The 23,130-nt window shown below is 39.1% G+C and overlaps 1 protein-coding gene across 3 annotated transcripts; it reads left to right on the forward strand.

The window, feature by feature from the left end:
• The first annotated feature begins 282 nt into the window (after positions 1 to 282).
• LOC140951611 (uncharacterized) lies at positions 283 to 23,130 on the forward strand. 3 transcript variants are annotated; one of them, XM_073400901.1, is made up of 3 exons: positions 283 to 525; positions 7,052 to 7,671; positions 20,295 to 23,130. In XM_073400901.1, exons 2-3 carry the CDS (start codon positions 7,083 to 7,085, stop codon positions 22,031 to 22,033), a joined length of 2,328 nt encoding a protein of 775 aa, XP_073257002.1. In that variant the 5' UTR covers positions 283 to 525; positions 7,052 to 7,082; the 3' UTR covers positions 22,034 to 23,130. The 3 variants fall into 3 exon arrangements, with proteins under 3 accessions (XP_073257002.1, XP_073257008.1, XP_073257017.1); XM_073400907.1 differs by lacking the exon at positions 283 to 525 and adding an exon at positions 1,837 to 1,969; XM_073400916.1 differs by lacking the exon at positions 283 to 525 and adding an exon at positions 1,837 to 1,928.

Consider the following 23,130-nt stretch of genomic DNA (forward strand, 5'->3'; position numbering starts at 1 on the left):
ACATCAACGCGCGCCCTGTTCCTGGTTTGCATGTCGCTACATTTCTTTTTAAAAGCCTTTTGATAGACGTACTACACACAAGTTGACCTCAAGAGTTTCTTACGCAGTAAGCTTAATTTTCCCTCCTTTGCTGACGCAGTATCTTTTTTCCGCTTGTGCAATCCAACCTGACTTGCACGAGATTCGAAGTTGCAGCCAATAAAAATCACACAATTTTTCGAAACGGGCAATACGAAAGGAATACGTTACAGAAGCTGACTACGTCATTCGGCGTAAATAGAGGGTCTGTGAAAAGGCACGTCCATTAAGCTGGGCGCGCGGCAAGGGGTACTTCGCGCCGAGAAAGGTTCTGATATCTACCTTTAACATAACAGAGCATTAGTGGGAACATCACCTTGAATAATAAGATTGTACCTAGGCCTTAGTTTGTGGATTGGTCAAGAAACATTTGATCCTTCTGCCGCGTGAATACTGAGGGCCTCGGAAGTTGCAGTTGTGGAGATCGAAGCACAAGTTCTGTTCGCGGTAAGCTCCTTAGCTTGTTCCAGATTGAACTCAGAGTTTTCTAAACTTTGTTTACTCATCACGTTCTAAAGTAAATTAATCGGTCTTGAAGTTAAGCGAAATACGAATGGGACGCACGGCGAATTAAAGTGACGATGTACTCTTGTCGTGATAGCTTAACAAACAAAACTATGTAGGTTCGTATAAAGCAAAACTGAACTCTTTTATGCAGTATTCCGATTCTTGAAAATCTGAAACACAAATTGTGCTTAATTGCGCATAACAAGTCATCTAAAAGGAGTGAAAAGATCCCAACTGGTTATTGACGCGCGTAAAGAAAAATTCTGGAGTGGGCGCATGGAAGAATTATAGGAATGTGAAAGCGTGATACAAATCTGAAGAAGTATGAAGGTGTCAAGTGTAGAAGTTTAAAAGGGTTAAAGTTTATTACTAACGAAGTCTAGAATTGTAAAGCTGTGAGGGTGGTCTTGAAGTTTTGAAGTTTTGAGGTGATGAGAGATATAGAAGTTTCGAGGTCGGTAATTATACTGAAATTTACAAATGCAGACCTGAATTTGAATCTGTAAAGTTAACAGTGATGGAAGTGTAATGGTTTGGAAATATGAAAGTGATGTCGACAACAGTAGAAAAAATCAAGACAAAACATAACAAGAAAAATTCAGACATTTCAAGTGACAAAATGCAGAACTTGGGAAGTAACCACACCATCAGGACAATAGCCATTTTATCATGAATGATTATGGTGATTGCAACTAACATTGTTTACTAGCAATTTTAGAACCATTTATTTATAGTTAAAACCTTTGAATCGGCATAGGTCCACTCAATGCCTAAAAAACCGACTGGTTCTTCTTGCCGGATCTCCAATGTACAGAAGCTAGAGCCATACGTCAGTTGTTCGGAAATTTAAAAGAAAACTAAATACAAGGCTAGCAATACGGCATAGGGCTGATTTGTTTGAGGCCAGTATTTTGACTAACAAAATTAGCCTTCGTTAGGGCCAGAGCTACTTTGTATAGATTTTTGTGAAACTTCGCACAGCGGAAGGAAAGCACACAAAGTCTGCGTACGTAGGGTAGAGCATTTCCCGAGGAAATGCAAATAAGGGCGCTAAATCAATTGTGACGTCATTGTTAAGTGATCTTGTTATGGCAAATCGTAATGCGGCTATCAGCAGCCATCCCATGGGGACGATCCCCGAGTACCCAGGGGCATTTGTCAAAACAGGTCTGAGAAATGCTTTTTAAAGTCCCTTTGGTTGCTAAAACATTGTGACAAATGTCTAGGGCTGTGCCGTAATCCCAAGGAAGACAAGGAAAAGCCAAACAGTTACGTTCTCAAAGTGATTTTTCCTGTGATCGTCAAAGACAAGACAAAAAATACACAGTTATACCAGTAATAATGTAAGTGCACATGTGTGATGGCGTGTACTGTCCAATTACAGGCATGACGCGTACTGTCCTTTTTTACGCTGTCCTGTTAGTGCTTAAAATATATTAGTGAGATCTACGCACGCTAAATAACGCTAAACCTTACTTTTTCTTAAATGAATTGAATAAAAAAGACTTACCTACAATGTATTCCACTGCATTTTGGTGTCTGTTTGTCGTTTTACTGTTTTTTTGGCTTTATTGCGTAACCACTGTTACTCCTTTCATAGAACGAAGTGAAGGCTGGTCACTTCGATCTCTCGGGGTCCTGGACCAGTCGCATCAAGAATGCCGTTTTTTACGCCGAAATTCAAATCCGCTGCAAATTTTTCAGCTCCGACCTAAGAGGGAAACCTCTTCTTCCTCTCTGGGAGATCGGCTCGAAAAAAGATCCATAATTTCCCTATTAAATCGAGCCATTTGTGCCGGACTTCGAGGCACGTCTGGCTTTCCGACCAGTGCCTGTGGCCACTCTTGCGCCTACCAACTAATTTGCATTATGACAATTAGCACTTACACGACGGGTGACAGGGCGGAAATGACACGTGAACTACAGTAAAAACCCGCGACTAAGAACCTGCATTTTCCCAAGTCAGCCTAAACATGTTCTTACATAAATGGTAATTAGCACATATTTAGGCTACTTTAGGTTCTTAAATAGGTTCTTATATACTTTATGAAGAAAAAGATACATTGAAGCTAAGAGCATTTAGTGGTATGCACCTTAATTCCTTCTATAAAATCTGCAGACCATTACATTACAGCTGGTGTGATAAGTCTCCTATGTGTTCAAAGAGGATCCTGAATATTGACTTATCTTATTTGCCCAATTGAAATGAATTTTCTTTATAAAATTTAGGAAATAAGAACCTGTTTCGTATTTTAGGCTAAACAGGTTCTTGTATAGAGGTGGCCTAACTCGCAAATTATAACCTAACAGGTTCTTAAAAACCAGGTTCTTAGTCGTGGGTTTTTACTGTAGGCTCTTGCACTGTGAAAAAGCGAGTGCTTGCACCCGTCGTGTAAGTGCTAATTGTCATAGTGCAAATTAGTTGGTAGGCGCAACAGTGGTCACAGGCACTGGACGAAAGCCAGACGTGCCTTGAAGTCCGGCACAAATGGCTCGATTTAATGGGGGAATGATGGATCTTTTTTCCAGCCGATCTCCCAGAGAGGAAGAAGAGGTTTCCCTCTTAGGCCGGAGCTGAAAAATTTGCAGCGGATTTGAATTTCGGCGAAAAAAACGGCATTCTTGTTGCGACTGGTCCAGGACCCCGTCAGATTTCACTTCGTTCTATGAAAGGAGTAACAGTGGTTACGCAATAAAGCCAAAAAAACAGTAAAACTACAAACGGACACCAAAATGCAGTGGAATACATTGCAGGTAAGTCTTTTTTATTCAATTCATTTAAGAAAAAGGAAGGTTTAGCGTTATTTAGCGTACGTAGATCTCAGTAATATATTTCTCATACAAAGTCTCTTATATTTTCAACGGTCGCCTGTAACGCGACACCGGCGCGTCACCTATGTTATGTAAATTACATTACACCCTTCCCTCGCAACCTGAGTTTGGGCTGCCTGTGAAATCAGGACAGTTGATAGCCAATCAGATTTGAGAATTTTGTTATAGTTTATGATTAAGTCCTTAAAATAGAAGATTAAATTATAATTATTTGAAGTTTCTTTTTTAATGGATTTATAAATACAAATTAAATATTATATCATTCATCTTGTTGAAAGGAAATGTTTCTTTATTCAACCATGTCTGTTGGAATTTTCTTGCTTTGAACATACCATAGGTAGCTTAATCCAAAACAACAGCTACTAGGTTATTGTGAAGCAAATTTAAGAATATTGCATGCAATGCCAGGTCATAAGAGGGAAGAATAATTAAAAGCAACTAAAGCTCATAGATATATGCAATAACAGGTATGCCTTAGGAAGAAAGATGTCAGTTCAATAAAGTATCTGAAATGTATCACCCAGGTAATATTTTAACTAGATTACAGTCTTTTCAAATGCCTACCGATCCTTTGAGGCCAGATCGGAGTGAAAATAAATAAGTTACTACACATAAAGTAATGATTAAACTGAAGTGCATAGCAGCATGCAAATAAAATAGTGTCCGGTTGCCTGTGGCTAGTGGATATTACTGTTGGGTCAGTGAATTGTTTTTTAACTTGCCCCATGAGTGAGTTTTTGGGGCATTAGAATAACAAAAAAAACCTCAATCAATCCTGCTCGTCAAATTTATTTTTGGGCTAGTTAAAATGACCTTTAGGCTAGTACATGTTAGCTACAGCTTGTCCGAATGGCAAGCTGTAAAACTGACTTTCTTTGCATTTTATAACGTGAAAGAACGCGGAAAGCTTTGCTAGCACTTGCTGAAATATCTGAACCTTTAGAGCAGTGTGTTTTTTTGTGAGTAGAGAGTACATGATTTTAGTATTGCGAGAATAATTTTTAATGACTTTATTGATTTCTGGACAACCTTCACAAATCCTCAAAGTTAACTACAGGATAATTGAGTGATAAAAATATAAACACAATATGAATACTATTGATCAACGAGCCTTTCTAATGGATTGCTGATGTATGTTTTCAAAGATTTTATACATGTATATTATCATTATATTTTATAATTTTATGATTCAGTTCTAGTTGTGTTATATGAAAAATGTTATATATAAAATTCCCAATTTTTTATTTCTCAATGTATTAATTATTTATTGAATATAAGAAAAAATTAAGAGGCATATACATTTCTAGACTACAAGTAGTCCCCATTTTTCCTCAAGGAAAAAAATCACCCCACGCCAGAAAGGCGACACGTTTCGCTCACTCTACCGTCCTTGAGGAAAAATGGGGACTACTTGTAGTCTAATACATTATTGAATCAGAGAATTAGGATTTATATTAGTTTGGTTGCCTGAATGCCAAAATATATAGTCTATAACTATCCACATAACAAATTACTATTTAAATAACACTACATTGATTTTTACGTATTCAATGCATACCGTATATTTTGGTTCATAAGGAAGTATTATCATATATGAATTATATGTTTCACATATATTTTGCACATACCTACATTTGACATACATGCCACATATATGCCAAATATATGTGGCATATATGTGGCATATATATGTAACAGCTGTATGTAACATATGTGTAATTTTGGTAAGGGGATGTGCATCGTATAAATCAATCAGGAGTTCATGTGTGTGTTCTTCCTGCAGGCAGGTCCTTCCTTATAGTTCTCGACCTCTTGACCGTTACGTAAGGGCTGCCATCCCTCACTCTATCCAGCATTCCCTTTCGAGGTCTTCCGAGTGGCCTCTTTCCTATTATTCTCCCCTCAATAACTACTGGGACAAGATCACCATGCCGTAGGGTATGACCAAGCCAGACTCGCTGTCTTCTGTTGATAACACATATGATGGCTCTCTCCTCACCGACATGCTTCTTCGTTAAAGACTTTGTCAGACCAAGAAATGTTTAAGACCTTTCTCCAAAGCCACTTCTTACAGCTCTCCAGCCCTCTTCAAGGTCTGCAAATCGGCTCCATACAGAAGAGTACTCCAGATGACAGTCTTTATAATTCTCTCCTTCAGGCAAAGGCATAAGGCTTTTGTCAGCAATCCTTTTCTCTTGGTAAATGCGTTCTTTGCTCGGGCTATTCTCGGTCTAATTTCTTTCTCACAGGATCCGTCCCGTATAATAAGGCCCCCAAGATAGTTTAAGTGCGATTCTTGACTTAACTGTTTATCCTCAAGAAAGATCGATAAGTGCGTCTAGTATTAGCAGTAGACGCTGGCTAGGAAGTGCGGGCGAAACCGTTTTATATGTAGGTGAATGCCTTTCAGTGCAGGTCATGAAAACTGGATTAAACAACACAGTAAACAACACTCATATAAAGAAAGTGAAATGTGAAAATTGAACTTCAGAAAATGGTAGGGGATTTATTAGATCAGCTTCGAACATTGTACATGAATGGAACGGTTTTCTGGAAATTTTTTGCCGTCCTCAAGTGATATAGTGATGACTTATCCCACAAGGCTACCGACAATTCCACCTAGGCCAGACCCAGTCCTCTGTTCCGTGCCGGCAAAAAAGCTATTTCTGTCTGTTCCGTTACACTGCACTGTAAAAAATACCACGATGTATAGATAGCCAAATTTTGTCACCCATGGTGCTCCGCTGCGCGCTCTTCGCGCGCGAGAAAGCTCCTCTATAAATTACACGAAAATGTCATTCTATGTTTGATCAAAGAATTCGTTTTACTTATTGAATTTTTTGCCTCACTTTTCAATTTTTTTGGCATTTTAATAATAAAAAGAAATAAGATTATAAAAAGAAGGACTAGAAGTGATAATGAAAGAATTATTGCCAACTAGCAAGCCGAGCGAAGACGGTCGGCTTGCGAGGCGGCCAGCTTAATGCTAAGCAAAGTATTGCAGCAGGCAGAAAAACTCTCGATCGTGCTGTGAAAAGTGTAATGTAAGTGTAATGTAAGGTGTAAATTCCCTGGAGATTTGAGTAGCGTTAGATTTCACGTGTAGTTTCACGTGACTTTTGACGACCTTTGTTGTAAACAAACCTTCAATGTTCGGACATTGTTCTCTTCCACACCACTGTAATTGCACGAACTACAACTCGCTATTTCAAGTTCGCGCTAACCTATAAATTTTAATTCCCCGTTCGCTGTTTGAAACTCGACAAGGTTAAGGTTCAAAAATGTCTAAGCAGAAGAATAAGAGCGATTTTAAGGCCACGAGCATGGCAGAAATGTATGAACGAGGAGTGCTTGTAGTGGAAATTCTCGCCTCAGCAGCTGAAATGGTTTTATAAACATTGGAACTAAAACCGGTGGTGTAGGCAAATTCGTTTTCTTTTATTGGCACTTAGCGAAAGCTACAACTAGTAGAGGAAAAATAAAGCTGTAAAAGGCTGGCCCATATAAAGGTTAAACCTCATATTAGGCAGACCACCGATATTAAATCTAAAACATACATACCAAACTCAGCAAACAAAACACCGTAACTTTTTTAATATTAAAATATCAATTATAATTATTATCTTCCTTGTAGGTGTCAAGTAAGCTTGTAGCTTGTTCCACGCATGGCCTCCTCAAGCGATACAGACATGCCAAATCGACGGTGGTTGGTGGTTGGCACTGTTCTCAATAGAGTTCTCATGCCATTTGTCAGAATGAAGATTCAACAGGAAATGACCCCATTTTACCAAAATCTGGTGGCAAAGTTTGGTATAGACAAGCAAACTTATCCGTCCCACCAGAAAACCATTTCTACAAGCGCGATGAAGCTGAACTACGAAAGCATCAACCACAATGCCGCCCGGTCCCGAGACCCGCGTTACTATGACTACCGTATACAGGATGAAGTGTCTTTGGCTAAGTTGTTTATGAAGACTTACATGGCACATTTCAATGCATTTGATAGTTCTTTTGATGCTTCAGCAGCTCTAGCTGTTCTTTGCTGTGCTCCACCATTCACGTCTGCGAAGCTCTCTGCTGAACGTGTGAGATCTGAAGTACGAAATGAATGGGCCCATTGGGACGAAGCATCATGGACAGACGTGAAATACGATACATGCTTTGATCTAATGAAAACCTTGGTTGAAGACCTGGGATTTGCCCCAGCAGATGAAAAAAGACTCTTGGGTAAACTGCAGTTGTGGCAGGAACACGGTAAGATACCAATACCCATATTTTGATCATATAGTATTCAGCGTTGAACAATATATGCCTCAGCTTGTGGCTCTCAGGAATGAACCATAGAATTTGTGGAGATTTACGTCCCCAGCGTCTTGTGGTGACGTTTTTCACTTTACACCAATATTCAAATAATTAAAATTGGACTATTTAAAAAAAAAAATTAGATTTAGCAAAGCGGAAGAAAAGAACTCCAGCTGGTTATTTTTCACTGGTTTTCACCTCACTAGATTACCCGAAGGTTGGTTGGGATATTATTTTTTTTGCGTCGCCCAAATAGAGTAATCGAGATCGCTTATTTTTTATTTTGATTCAAAGTTGCAATAGGCACGCAATGCTTGCGAACGTAAACAAGCCAAGCGACGCGAATGTCTGCCACGCGAACGACTCGTACAAGGTAAAAAGCATGCGAAAAAAAGCTCTGCTAGCAAGGCACTTGTTCTCACTTTAAAGATCTCAAAAACCTTGCAACAAAGAAACACAATTTCCAACAGTGCGGGGTGTCCTAGGACTCTATAAATTTCGACCAAAACTGGTCGACAACGCGAAAAAACTCGCCAAAAATGGCGTTACTTCCGATTGCCTCCAAATTTTGCCCACAGGAAGTTAATAGATTTAGCAAATTATGTGCCTAGTTTCAGCCCCTGGGGAGTTTTGAGCTTCACCCAACGATTTTTCAAAGATTTAGAAAAATGGCGCTCGACGTGAGATGTAGCTGATCGCGACTTTTGCGTAGAATGAAAGCTTGTATCGACGAATTTCAACCAAATGCAAGTCAAGCAAATTATTTTGAAGGATTCTGGAAGGTAATTTTTACGTCTCATAAGGCCGGGCAGTTTTTTCAGAGATTTGGAAGTATTAAGTCTAGGGATGAAATCTGTCAAAATATTTGGAATTTAAAACGGGTTTGGATCAACCCCAAGAGTTTGAGCGGTTTTTAGTGGTTACGGTCAGGTGTTTGCGTTCGTGAGGAATGATATTAGGGAGTTTAAGATACGGCGACTACGGACTACGGCTACGGTTAAACATGCTACTGCACATGATCAAAACCACGTGACTGTTCATTTTTCCCACGTAGTCGTGCGGCTACGGTGAGTTGTTGAGCTGTTTCGCGTAGTCGGGGCTACGGAGAACATTTTGGTCGTATTTTGCCGTCTCGGTAATTCAAGAATCTCGTCTTTTCGTAAAAAAGTTTTCAATTCACCTGCTTTAAGTGAGAGGGAAGCGAAATATGTAAGTTGTGTCTAATTTCTGCTCTGATTTACGCTTTTAATCCACTGTTGTGGCTACATTTTTATCTAGCTAAGCTTAGAATTCAGATTGACGGCCGAGGAGAAGAGAAATCATGCAGGTAATATACTTTCTCTTCGCACTTGAAAAGTTTCAATGTTTGTTCGAACTGATTAGTGTGTCTTTCTACTTGTGTAACCTTTGTTTATGCGAGTTTTTGTATCGCTTTTACTTAAGGAAAATGATGTAAACATCTTCGAGACAATCGAAACTCGGCATTTCAATACTTCAAACTACGTCAGATCAGTAGTCGGAGAAGTCCATCTTCTAAATCTAATAAATGAGCTATTACTATTTCTGTCTATTTCTTTTAGTATTTGACATAAGTATTTATGGGCGAAAAAAAATAAAACCTGTGTAACCAAAACTTTGTTCACCAATTTCACCCGACGTAATTGCTTCGTTCAAGTATGGAAGAATTTGTTCATTGTTCTAAAGATAAGATCAAATGCAAAACTGACTTGCATTTTTGTGAACTGTGATGAAAACAAGAACATCTTTGCGTGTTGTTTCCCTCTCCGCCTCTTCTCTCGTAGTCTACTGTCTGTAGTGCAATCTTAACGTTCTATATTTGCACGACTCAACCCAGTGCTACAAACACTGGACAACGCTCGTCCAGCCGTAGTTCGTAGTCCGTAGTCTCCGTATCTTAAACTCCCTATTTCAAAATCATATTACAGGAAATGTGCTCTGTTTTTTGACTTACGATAATTCGTTTAGCCAGGTTAACGTTTTTGCTATTTCTATCCATTCGTAATTGCTTTATGCGTTGTTTGAGTTTTCGAAGTAATAAATATTTTTGAATCGTTGGTAGCATTAAACACTGAAAATCACACAGTGAAATTATTGGTGCTAATTGATAAAAACGTATTAATCTCAACCAATGATGAAACTAAGGCCTGAAAAACCGCTGCAAAAACCGTGGACGATCAATGTAGCTCAACGCTTGATCAAACAAGATCGTGATCAGTCGAAAATGATAAAAATAGAATTACGGTAAAAAATACTACTGCAAAGACTGGTCAAACAACGTGAAAAAGGCTGAGGTATACATTTGGGCAACCAAACGCCGCCTTAAGGACCGTCATAATTAACATATTAGACGCTATATACTAAACCCCTCCGGTAGTTACATCCAAACCGCAGTTTCAGAACGCTTTCTCAGCGATAGCCACTCTGTTTCCCATATGTTACTTATCCCTTGAAAGACTTAGATGTGAACGCGATTGTCTTAGGAAAGCACGTGAGGCGCACCTTATTCATAAAGCCAAAACCATCGAGCCTCTGGGAATAGGCAAACGTGACGAACTATTATCATTATGTAATTTTTATCTTTTTTCGGTTTTTTTTTCTTAGCAGCCACACCTTATCACGTTATACCATGTAACCCCCGTTTTATTTTTTTTACAGTAGTATATATTTTGTATATTCGTGGTTTTTCCTAATAACCTGATGAAGAGTGGTGTTGGCCAGTCGAAATATTGTATTCCTCAGCCTTTTTCACGTTGTTTGATCACTCTTTGCAGTAGTCTTCTTGACTTTAATTCTATTGAATGATGCATAATTTCATTGCATATGTTCGGAAAAGAGGTGATTTCCTAAAAGATTATTGAGTAAAGTGAACTCGTAAACAAGTTGCATTCGTCATGGATAATAGAAAGACTGGATAGGAAACTGGCTGACGCGATCGTTTTCAACATAGTGGAAAAATGTGACGTCACATTATCGAGAGCCATTCAACCTCATTCGACGTTTTGCGCGTCTTATGTTTCCTCGTCTATTTCACTATCTCTGTCTTCGACTATACCTATTGGCCATGTTTTGAAGTAAAGGATGAAGAGGACTTGCTCTTGGAGAAGACGGTTAGAAAGTACATAACCGGTAGGGGCAAAAGACAGAGTAAATGATTATGAAACTTGTGAGAGCGACGAATGACTCCAGCGCCCGAAAATTTTATGCACCAAACAGGAAGCCTAACTACATAAAAAGTATGCAAAAACTTACATGTATACAGCTACAAAACACCTATAAAAAAGGCACAGCCTAATTTTCTTCAAACCACAAGAAAACCGGAAATAATTTTGACCCTTTTCATCAGGGTTTTCACGATTTCTTTTCTGCTTTTATCGACAAGCTCAGCGAGTGTCAAATTTTATAAGTCAACAACCCTTGACAAAATGATTTTATTAGTGGTAAAAGTACCCAGCTCAAAGAAGCGTTTAATTTTCCCTTCAATTTTATATACGGACAACCAGTGACAAGAAGTCGTATTTGAGAAATATAAAAAAGCGGGGAAAAGCTCACAGCAGAGAAAGGAAATTTGCTTGCGGACCACCGTGGAAACGCCGTTTCTAAACCTTTTTCAAATCAATTTTCATTGTGAAGCAAGTTGTTTTGTTAGAATCAGGTATAAATGTACAGTGACCCAAGGTACTTTTCAGTCAGGTCTTTGAAAAAGCGAACTGTAACGCTTTTAAAAATGTTCTGTAAAATGTTTAATTGTTAATTACTAGAATACAACTCGGAAGCAAACTCTCCTGGTAAATAGTAGAACCTTCACTCCTTTTTTATTAGGAAACACTTTCTTTCCATAAGGCTTATTAAAACCTAGAAATGTATTATCTTTGAAATACTGACCTTTTTTATGATGAAAAAAAGTTTAAGTTTTTGTGTAGTGTTAATGATGGATAGGGACTACTGTAAATCACCTCTGAAATAAACATAAACACTGTTCCCAAAGAAAAATAGAAGCTGCTTATTTATATGAAAAAAAAAAAAAAAACAGTAACATCAGGGGTTATGGGGTTTTTGTTTAGTCTGAGGTAAGTGGATGAGGGATTGTAAAAATATGACTGTCTGGTCACATTATCATGTTGTTGAAAACAAAATGCATACCCCAAACAAGTACAGGTATATGTTTTATTAATTTGATTTAGAATATACCTTGGTAAGGTTCATCATCTACAGGTACATTGTTGCTTTGGATCTCTAAAAAACCGAATACAATAATAGTGCTAATCAAGTCCACCTTTGGTTTGAAAAACAATGTGATTCAGATATAGACCGTTTCAGGGAAGAACACTAACCAACTTAAACACATGACTCTGTAGCTAATACAAGCATTGACCCTCAAACACAGTTAATTTGTCCCACTCACGAAGAAGTAATAAATACAATTCAGAAGTGATAAATAAAGTTTCTTATCATAAATGATTTAGATGCCACCTTCTGGCTCTCATGCATGACAAAAGCAACTTTGTTGCTGTTTAATACAGAAAGACTGATTGATTTGTGCCCTCTCAGAAGAGTACTTGACCACAATTTTACTGTCTTCATTGACTATGTGTGTTTGGCAAATCCTACAAGAAAGAAAAACAAAAGGAAATCTAAAACACTGTTTGAAAAATAACAACAACACTTAGGAGCCTAAACGGACGACAAAAATGTCAGTAGGTGTTTTCCTATTGATGCAACAATTATTTATAGTTTATGTAAGGGAAAAGTACAAATTTTTATCGAGTCTCTTCAGTGTCTTCGAAAACAAGTTGCGAGGAGCGACGTGAGGCGATTGTGTTCACTGGATATGTAATATAGTGGTTTTATTTCAACATTAAAAGATGAGCGAAATTAACATACTGCTTTACGAACAATATAGCAGGATTAATCTAGGATATTACTTGAGCGAAACAGTTCTCAACACAAACTTGTCGGTCGATTGGAACTTTACACACCGTGTGTGTACACTTGCTCGGCGCCAGCTCCGAACGTAGTTAGTTTCAGCCATTTTCAAATGAAATTTATGGCTGAAAAATAACAGCATTCAGACTGTAACTATGCCTATGCCACAATTCCATCCTTAAAACATCTGTCAATCGTAGTTAAGAATAGAAACAAGAAGAAACCTTCATAACAAAGGCGTCCCAAAACAGTCGCCAAGTGTACTAAAATGGCTCTGGTGAAGTCAATTTTTGGGACGCAATTTTCTCAAAGACAAGGAAAAATAACACAAAACAACAACGAGAAGTGCTTACCTTGAAGGTTCAAGTGTGGCTTTGAAGGATCGCCATCGCCGTAAGACAACAAACGAAGGAAAAAACACCCACCAAAAATTAAAGTACCACTAAAAAATCCGAAAAAGAACAACATGCAGGCAAAGAAACCCTACATTTCGACTGGTTTGCGCCACATTTTCGCCATCGTTTCGTCACAAATCTCCACTATGATGGAACCATCCAACGCCGGCGATAAGAAATCAGCCCACGTGACATAAGTTTCCTATCCAGTCTTTCTATTATCCATGCATTCGTTCACGTTCGAACCGTAAAATGGGCAAAGTCCAACATTTTCACGTGCAAACTGCGTGCGTGACGGTTATTTTTAAAACCCTTGGGTTAAAATGATCAAGTCGATTTCTCTCATACACCAATCACGAAAGCGGCCAATTCCAAAGCTTTCACGAGCAAACTTCGTGGCAAGAGCTTGATTACATGAACCTGACTAAACCGGTTTGTCGGGCTGGCTAGCTTTGCTGCGGTGACTTTATCCCGGTTTTACATGGGTTAGCATTAGATCCCAACGGCCTAAACCCTCCTCGGCCACCTCATGAAGTTTACACAAACCGACTCTTTAAGGCAGCATACTCTCACCCAAAAAGTAGGAAACGTAAACAGAAGCAAAACAAGAGGAAGACGAAGAAAGCAAAAGAGAACAAAATGAAGGCTAACTGTAATTGATAATTAAGAGAACCATTACACCCCTGCGTAATGATAGTGATCCAGAGCCCATAGGCCCCCTAGAACTGTATAATGATGAAGGAATTAGCTCTCTAAAGAAGAATCAGTTGACTCAGAGAGAAAGGAGAGAGAGAGAGAGCAATTCTTCTAAGATATTTGACCATTAACGTGCAAATGCAAAACATGAGCTGTTAGTTTTATAAGTTGGGTTCTTACCCAGGGGGTACTGTCAAGTGGCCGCTTAATGGACGTTGGCCGCTCAGTAGAGGTTCGTCATAAGTTGGTAGTAATCTTTCGCAGAAAAATTACTTTATTTTGAAACAAACACTCGACGGGAGTAGTATTACTGGTCCACTATCAGTCGTCAACTTCTATCTCGGACTGTATTTTCCTTCATCGAATTCTTGAAATAAAACCAAAGTATTTGTATCAATTCAAGCGCTTGATGCATGGTAACAACAAACAAAACTCTCGTTGGGATGGCCAAAAGGTGGCTGTGGCCGCTTAATGGAGGTTGAACTGTATATCAGGAAATAATGGAATGTCATGATTTTCATATATGGTTTGTATTCTCGTAAAACATAATATTGAAGCATCCCTTCACGGTCGTGGTGGCTTATTTTTTTGTGACCCTCCCTCTTTTCCTCTCATTTTTTTCATATACCCTCCCTTTTGAAGGGCTCAAAAAACTGCGAGCCTCCCCTGTTTTCCACCTCCCCTCCCCTCCTGCTAATTTTTGACAAGGCTCTTACCCGCGAACGCACCGGTCCGAGATGTGACGAAACGGACCGAAGCGAAGTTTTTACTTTAAGCATCATGGGAAGACGTTTCAAACTTTCTCGGATTAGGCGTTAAGCACTGACTATGGTGATTAGGGTTAAGCACTGAACTGAAACGGTATAAGCTTCTTTTTAGGGTTAGGGTTGTTGCTTTATACGTTTAAATCAAAATTTCACTAGCCAGCAAATCCGCAGTGGCCTAGTGGTATAGGTGATTGAGTTGATTGACCACAGACTCTACGTTCCAATTCGATTTCCTTTCATGCTCTTCAGAACTTTTTTTCCTTAAAAATTGAAGAGACTTACACTTTCATGAACATTTGCTGAGCAGAATTTTCAAGAGACTTGGAAATTTCATCTAAGTGTAGTGTGGAACAGCAGGGCATTTTGCGTGCGCATGCGTGCATCCGCTGAACGACAATAGCGTGGACGCATCAAATGTGATGGCGGGAAATCGAAAACTCGCGTTAAGTTACAGTCCTTTTAAGAGCCATTTCGTTGGTGTTTTGAATACCGTACTTTCCTACAAAAAATAATCTCCGTGATCAAAATCGGACGTCTTTAAAGTCTGAGACTTTAAAGACTCAGCGCCAAAAATAACTGTTCCTGTATAAATCTGATTTTCAATGACAAAGCAACGCATGACTAACTGCGGAGACACCTGTTTAGAGATGCCACAAAAACATGAAATCTATGAGTATTTTTTTTACAGTTTTCGAAAGTTTTCACGGAAAAATATGTAAAAAACATTATACAGGAAATGAAGAATGGATTGAGTCTGAGACAGTAACAATTACAAGTAATTAGCATGTACTACATAATCACCTGAGCGCTTCATAAGGTCACTTGCAGACAAAACAAATGCACCGCGAAAAATACGAACAATATTTTTATTTTTCTTTAACTCTAAAAGATACAGAGATTTTACCTAAGCTACTATTTTGAAGCGGTTCTTGAGTAACAGCTCCTGTGTTCCACAATCGATTTCTTATTTTTAATTTATGTTTGATGATAGAAGTGATGCATTCAACACAGAGAATGGCCATCACTCTATAAATCTAACTGACGGTGTCTGTTCACCTTCAAGGCCTGTTAAAACATAAGACAGGAAGTTTGTTAGAGGGGTGCATATAATGCTGTTTCCTCAGAACAGAAATGGTACATGTACTGCTAAACGACGCAAATGAGTTGGGATGCGACAACACAGTCAAACATGACACAAATGGATGGGTGAATTTGTCTGTTATTAATGTTTCTGTTGAGAGATTTTTACAGTATCCAGATGAACTTACATAGAACCCTATGGGAAGAATTATCAAGCAGATACTGATGCATTAAACAAGAATTTGGTTCAATACAGAGGAGAAGCTGGTCTCAGTAAACATCCTTTGTGAATTCAACGTTTCACAAATTAGCATATCAACAAATGTAGTATCCACAAAATGGTATCATTTAGGAATAAATGCAATTTTTTTACAACAGAAGCCAGGATTTATTTGAAAGGTGTATTGATAACGTTTCATTTCGAGCTATTTTAGGGTCGGGGAGTTAGGCTAGGTTTTCTTTAAAACGCCGAAATGTTATATTTAATGAAATGTAAACAAACAGTGTACCATCAAAATAAGGTGGAAAAAAAATCACAATTCAAACAGATTGCTGTGATTTTTTTCCTTTGTATAACTAAATGATAAAATTTTATCATTTTCAAAACACAATCTTAATGGCAACATTATATTGAATTAAATTTATACTTGAAGGGCGTGTATTTTATTTCTCAACGAAGACGTACCGGCGAAGAAGACTAAAACTACTGCTGAAATTGATTTTTCACAGCCTTCATCAAAGCACCATTCATTCGCAGAAGTATTCTTAGTTTCATTAATCGTTAACTTAAGTTGGGGAGGAAGGAAAGATTTCGAGATAAACAAGGCAGCGAAAGGATAAAAATGCAGTTTCACTGCAAAATGGACACTTAATTAACCACTGTATTCCTGAAACGATTAAGTTCGATTTTAGCGTTATACTGTTGAGAAGAATTAAATATCTATAGGATAATTGTTTAACGAAAAATTGTCATACTGACCTTTTCCTGCTGCTCAAAAAATGTGCGCGAAAGGTTAGGTCGTAACAACATTCAGCTCCCATCTTGTCTTCGATATACTGTTTTACGAAAGGAAAGACTGTCCTCTCAAAGGCTACAGCGAGGCTACAATAAACTCACTTTCATCGTCGACATGCCTCGATATTTTAAAGAACACGCTTGTTGAACGTAACACCTAATATAGGTCTTTGAGCTCCAGAAAACGGCCTGCAAATGCTGGTAGTGAACGTAAACAATTAACAGAAAATGCCTCTGTGGCACTTCAGCAGACCATATTGACGCATGCGCATACAAAATGCCCTCCTGTTGTAGTGTGGAAGCAATAAAGAATACTAAGTTGTGTAAACTTTATAAGGGGACTAAGGGGTTTACTAATGCTGACCCAGCCTGGGCCTGCCACACGTACCCCAGTAATTTCCAGCTGGGATCCCGGAATCACAATACTGGGATCCCAGCTAACCGGACTGTCTCGGTTATCATGTTATCGCAAATTAAGTTGATTTTTGTTGCGTTTAACCAAGGTACCGAGATCTCTGCGAAGCGAGACAGCCCGGCTCATGTAATCAGGCCCTTAGTTTTATTGCCAGATTTTACCCCCTCTCCCTTCACCTCAATGATTTTTCAAAGCCCCTCGAGTCCACACACCCAAAATTGCAGCCCCCCTAATTATCTTCATACCCCCTTCTCTAGCAAATTAAATTAACTTTTTCTTATCCACGTTCTCTCCATACAAATATTATCAAAAATAGCCGAAAGACAATCCCAAACAAAATGCCTAACAACATTTACAATAAGTACAAGTATGTTTTCGACTATTGATAAGATCTTTCACAACCACCACTTTTCAACAGACTGTAGCTACACTATCCCTTCATAACCAAATTAATACTCCCAGCCTCCCACGACTACCTCACTTCAACACCTAAAATCACTTTTACGCTCCAAAAAAGTATTACTTTATATCGGATTCTATGAGAAAACCGGTTTCACTGATTAACAAACTACAGCCATTATCTTACCAATCCAAGTCCGATGTAACTCTACGCCTTCCACTTCACACATCTCAACCAACCCATAGAATATACAACGCTAATGCACTACTCACACATCCCTAATATACTTAAAAAACTTCACATACGCCTAGTACAACGACGCCTAAATATACACTCCCACAGCGTCTTGTTTACAATAATGTAGGGATCGGTTACCATTTGTAAAGAGGGAGATTATCCAATTTTTAAGCTAAATTTTAAACAACTGAACGGTATTAGGTATTTTCTGTGGTGACGATGATGATATTTTTCCGTTTTGTTGTGAAAGTTACTTGTATGCCATAGAAATCTAGCCCGCGTAGCAAGCGTTTCCGCTCGAGTTATTGCGCGAAAGCTGAGTGTAGGCTTAGCTTAAAACCTTGGATCATCTAGTCGTAGCGCTAAGAGCTGTGGGACTTGTCAGACCACGCGGATTGAACTTTCGAAAGGATTCGGGATTTTCTAAGGATCGATCGCGTCGCCGTTCATTTTTCAACTTTTTCAAAAAGAAAAAAAGAAAAAAACCTGTCATGTGACAATTATCTGTAATGTTATTTTTGTAATTTCTTTGTCTCGTTGGCGTAGAGGTTTCGCGTTTTGTTTGAGATGTATATAAACTTAAAATAATATTCGCTTTCAGTTGAACAGCTTCCAGGAACTTTTTATTGTTCAAGCGTGTTCAAACAACTACATGAGTTTACGGTACAGGTCGATGTGTTCAAGTTCATTTAACTCTACATTGGGTGACTGGAGAGCGAAAAAAAGTGAGGGAGGGAAGGAGAGGAAGATTTCATTCAAATCTTGGTCATTACAAGGAAAGTTTATTTTCGTCTTATGTGGTCACACTTGGCAAAACACGTCAGTCAAGCTTGTACAATTGACCCGGGTGAGAGGGAAAACCTACCCGTGAAATTTTCTCGTAAACAAGAGCAATCTTTAATCGGGTTACTTGGGTCACCTAGCCTAGCACAAGTTTCACCCTGTCTCCTGTAACAACGGGCCTTAAGTTTAGCCGTGTTCAGATAAAGTCTCCAAAACCGTGACATAACCACATTTTAGAAAAACTCCATGTAAGAAAGTTATTTTCGTTCCAAGTCTGACAGATTTTTGTATCTGAAAATGAGCCATCCCCTCCCGTGAAAAGTCACACAAGTTAACTACGTGAACAGTTTTTCCTTTTTTTGGCGTAGACATGGGACTAATACATTTACTCAAGAATATTGTTAATTATTTTTGGGGGGGTTTCACTTTGCATGAATTATTTTTGAGACATTTCCTCTTGCTCTTTTTTTTTTGTGAGTATTTCCCCCACCCCCATTATCACTTTTCTAATGGTCCGCCCCTAAACAGGCCTTTAGACATTTAGGGCAACTTAGAGTTGACTCTCTCACAGACCTTGCTGTGGTCTTTTTTAAGTAACAATTCATTGATTTACATTCGTCCCACGACGATAAGTGATTGTAAAGCCTTTTGTGTTACAATGCATCGTCGATCCAATTCAACCTTAATGAATTATGAGAAATCAGGTTTTGAAATTTCCACTCCAAGATTGCTATTGGTTTTTCTCAAACGATTTCAGGCAGCTTAACTTGCATAAGGAGATAAGGTGATCACGCACAGCTTACAACAGGGCAAAGAGTTTCCTTACCCTGGTCAACTTTCTCCTTTTTGATACGCCTTCTGTTTTGAGAACGAAACTAAGAGACGTCTGTATCCTTCCTTTTAAAATTTTATCCTGAAATATCATTTAGTCCAAGCAATCTCTAAAATTCTGGCAAATCTTATTGGCCTGGTTTGTTGTCAGATCGAGCCGCGCGCCCGCTATGTATTCTGCAGTTATGAATTTTATAGCGCCGGAAGTCGGTATTGGTACTAAACGATATCCCGAGAGGTAATTTGCCTGTATGAGTGATTTTTCCAAAACCTGAAACGAAACCTCTGCCATTCACCTCATTTTTTAGTGCGTGCTTTATGGTAAAATAAACATTCGCACATCCACTGAGAGAGCTGGAGAGCTCAGAAGTCAAGCTTTCATTGTTTGCGCTTTTGACACCTTGATCCGCTGTTCACATTCCAGTTCTTGAACTCAGTGAAGCTTACTTTGCAGATTTTGTTGATTCTGGTAGCTTTCATCGGGCTCAGCAACCTTCAGCCAAGATCAAGTCTTTTGAAGTCAACGGGAACTGTTTTTCAAAATGAATCTTGAAATTCCAGGGTGGAGGTGACACTTCAAAGAACTTGGTTTGGTACACAACGCCCCCACCCCCCCCCCCCCCCCCAATTAAGTCCCTCAGAAATTTTAAGAACGCGTTAAAATTAGCTTAGGAACATACTTTGGAGGAGGCAGGTATAGGGTTAACATCCCTTAGCTCATGCTTTCCTAGGGCTAACCGTTGTCAAAAATTGGCGAGCAAGAAAATCCATTTATAATATGAATTCCAGTGTAAATCAGAGCTTTCCGGCTAGATCAGTCGATTCCTGAAATACACCCTCTATTTCGATGCAATTTGAATCAAAATCTCTTTCCAGAGGAGTATTTATTTTTTCGTTTTACCGGTCTAGCCGCTCAGTTTAGACTGATGGTAATTAAGGGTAATTAGTTGAGGATTACTCGTAAGATTTGTTATTAGCCTAATGATTGCTTGTCTGTTCTCATTCTGCGTAGGATTAGAATTCTGTGTGGGTAAGCCACTTGATAACTCTTTCCTTCATGTGATACACGATGAAGTTCAAGTGCTCTCTGGTTCGTTACCTTATTGGCTAGAAAAAACGAATAGCGATATAAGGCAGGTACGTGACATGCTGAATTCATTTAAGTTTGAGTTTGACAAAATTCATGCAATGTTAAGCTTTGGCGAAACGTTGGAAGTCAAAACGCCAGTGACTCCGAACGTTTGGGATAAACTTCTTTCAAGGGATTACAGTGATTTTGCGGAGAATTACAAATCGGAAGTGTTTGATGCGCCAGATCAAAACAAGTGGTTTACAGGAAGACAAATGGAGATAGAATTGCTTGAGAGGTGCCTCGCTTTGGAAAACAGCGACCACAGCTTTAGAATGGCGGCTATTTGTGGCCTTGGTGGATGTGGAAAAACGACCTTAGCAGCTAACTTTGCTTGGGAACATAAACCAGAATACGAGGGAGGTGTTTTTTGGGTCTCCATGGAGGACGAGAAGAAGTTTGACAGTTGTGTTAATGACCTGGCATTACGTCTAGGACTGATGGCAGATTCATTTAATTTGACACTGTCAAAAATTCTTTCGTTTATATCGCATCAAGAAAAGCGCTGGCTAATGGTACTTGACAACGTCGACCAACTACAACTTTCTGTTAACATGCAAAAAGTTTTGTCTGGGAGATGGAAAAGAGAATCAAATGGCCACATGATAATAACAACAAGACGAGAAAGAAAAGAAATTTGTCAATGGATGGATCTTGAGCCACATTGTTGTGTCGAAGTCTTCTCTTTTTCTACCCAAGAAGCAAAACAGTTCCTTTTAACTCGCGCTGGCTGTGACAATGCTGCAGGCCAGGAGAAGACGCTAAATGAGCTGGTGGTTGAGCTTGGCTGTCTTCCCCTTGCTTTAGAGCAGGCTGGTGCACATATCCGATCGCTTCAGTGCCCTTTAAGTAAATACCTGGAGCAGTACAAGCTCGAAAGGTTACAGCTGTTGAGCGAGCATCAAGCAAATCCCTCGTGGGAATACGAGTCTCGAAGTCGTCTTTCAGTCCACACTACATGGTTATTAAACTTTGAGTACGTGAAGAACTCAAAGTATGGAGAAATAGCAACCAGATTTATACATGCAGCTGCCTTCTTAGATCCAGATGAAATCCACGAAGGACTTATTAATGCAAAGCTGCTTTCTGGTGACGTTCCAGACGGAAAAAAGAAAGAACTCCCTCTCACGAATAGCCACATAGAAGAAATTTTGACCAAGTTTTCACTTTTTCAGAGAAAGTCTGTTGGATATATTAGGTTACATCGCTTGGTGCAGGAAGTTATTCGTGGTACAATGAAATCCGAAGAAATCGTAAGGGCAGTGCGTACTTCCTTTCAACTGATAAAGAATACCGCTTCGCTGGACAGTGAATCAGCGACAGATAAATCTGTTTTCTCCATTGTCCGTCACTGGTTGTCATTAAAGAGACATATGGAATACCATTTATCTCATTTTCAACGTACACTGGATGTCTCACAGGCTAACGAACTGCAGAAGTTAGTAGAAGAAGGTGCGAAAGAAATAGTGTCAGCAGTCACTCACACTTTAGAAAAGTCAAAGCAAACTTTTGAAAATAATCGTACGTTGTCAGCGTTGGTCGATGGTGATTACGGCAAGTACCTAGCTGTACCAAAGCGGAATAGCCAAAAAAGAAACAAGAGTCAGGGGGTCTTAGAATAGAGAATTTAGCACTAACACCAATCCGCACTAACCTGCGCCGACCATGCGTTCTTTTCAGGGGCACCCAACGACTGTTTTCTGTAAAATATCTGTTCGGAGAAGCAAAAACTGCCTAGAATTTTCTATAGCTTGAGGAAGGCTGAAAATTTCTAGATGACCGTTCCATTCATGTAAAATTTTCGTAACATATCTAATGAATTCCCTACGAATTTCTAGAGTTTAATTTTTCACATTTCAGTACCCAAGTTGGCCTATTTTTCGTGCAAAGAGGAAACCGAAAATTTTCGGATTCAAACATGCGATGTAGGGACGAATCAGTAAAATTCTCTTTCGCAAAAGTTAAAATTGCATCTAAAATTTTCGGGAAAATAATACGGAGGCCCTTGTAATTTCGAAAAGACTCAAGTTGCCCTAGGACTACCGAAGAGATACAAATTTTATAGCGCTGCTTAGAATGCATTTCTAGAGAGCTGAAAGTACCTCTGGATAGCCGAAAAAGCGTTTTCAATGCATTTAGGAGGAAACCGTCGTTGGGTGTCCCTGTCTTTTATCGGCAATAGCATAAAAGCTACCCTGGGTACCGGAGGTTTTTTCTCGCGTGCGACGAGGAGCTTCGTCGGCCACAGGCCGACTTGACCGAAACCGGAAACCGCGCATGAAAAGCCTCTGGAACCCAGGGTACATGAAAGTCGACAGACGGGGAAACGGGAAAAAAGAACTCGTGATACATTTACTTCACGCCTCGTCTGCCGCTCCCCTTTTAAGGTATCTGTCAACATTTGTGTCATCTTGTCAGATATCACTGAATTCAAGTAGTTTGTAAATGAGGTTACGAAGGCGGCAATCGAGATGTATTTATTTACTTCCCAGGCGAGCGGTGAATGCTAAGTTGATTCTGTGGTCGTATAAGCGAAATAATCACAGATACAAGAAGATACCCAGAGTTGAGACGCTTTGTCCCCTTTGTAATAGATCCGAAATTGGTGATGAATTCCACTATTTGTTGAAATGTACTCACTCATCACTTTCTCATATAAGGGGTATCTTCTCGGAGAGCCTATACTCGATAAACAGTAATTTTGCCAATATGTCTTGCA

The sequence above is a fragment of the Porites lutea genome, chromosome 1, assembly GCF_958299795.1.
Source record: "Porites lutea chromosome 1, jaPorLute2.1, whole genome shotgun sequence".
NCBI lineage: Eukaryota > Metazoa > Cnidaria > Anthozoa > Scleractinia > Poritidae > Porites > Porites lutea.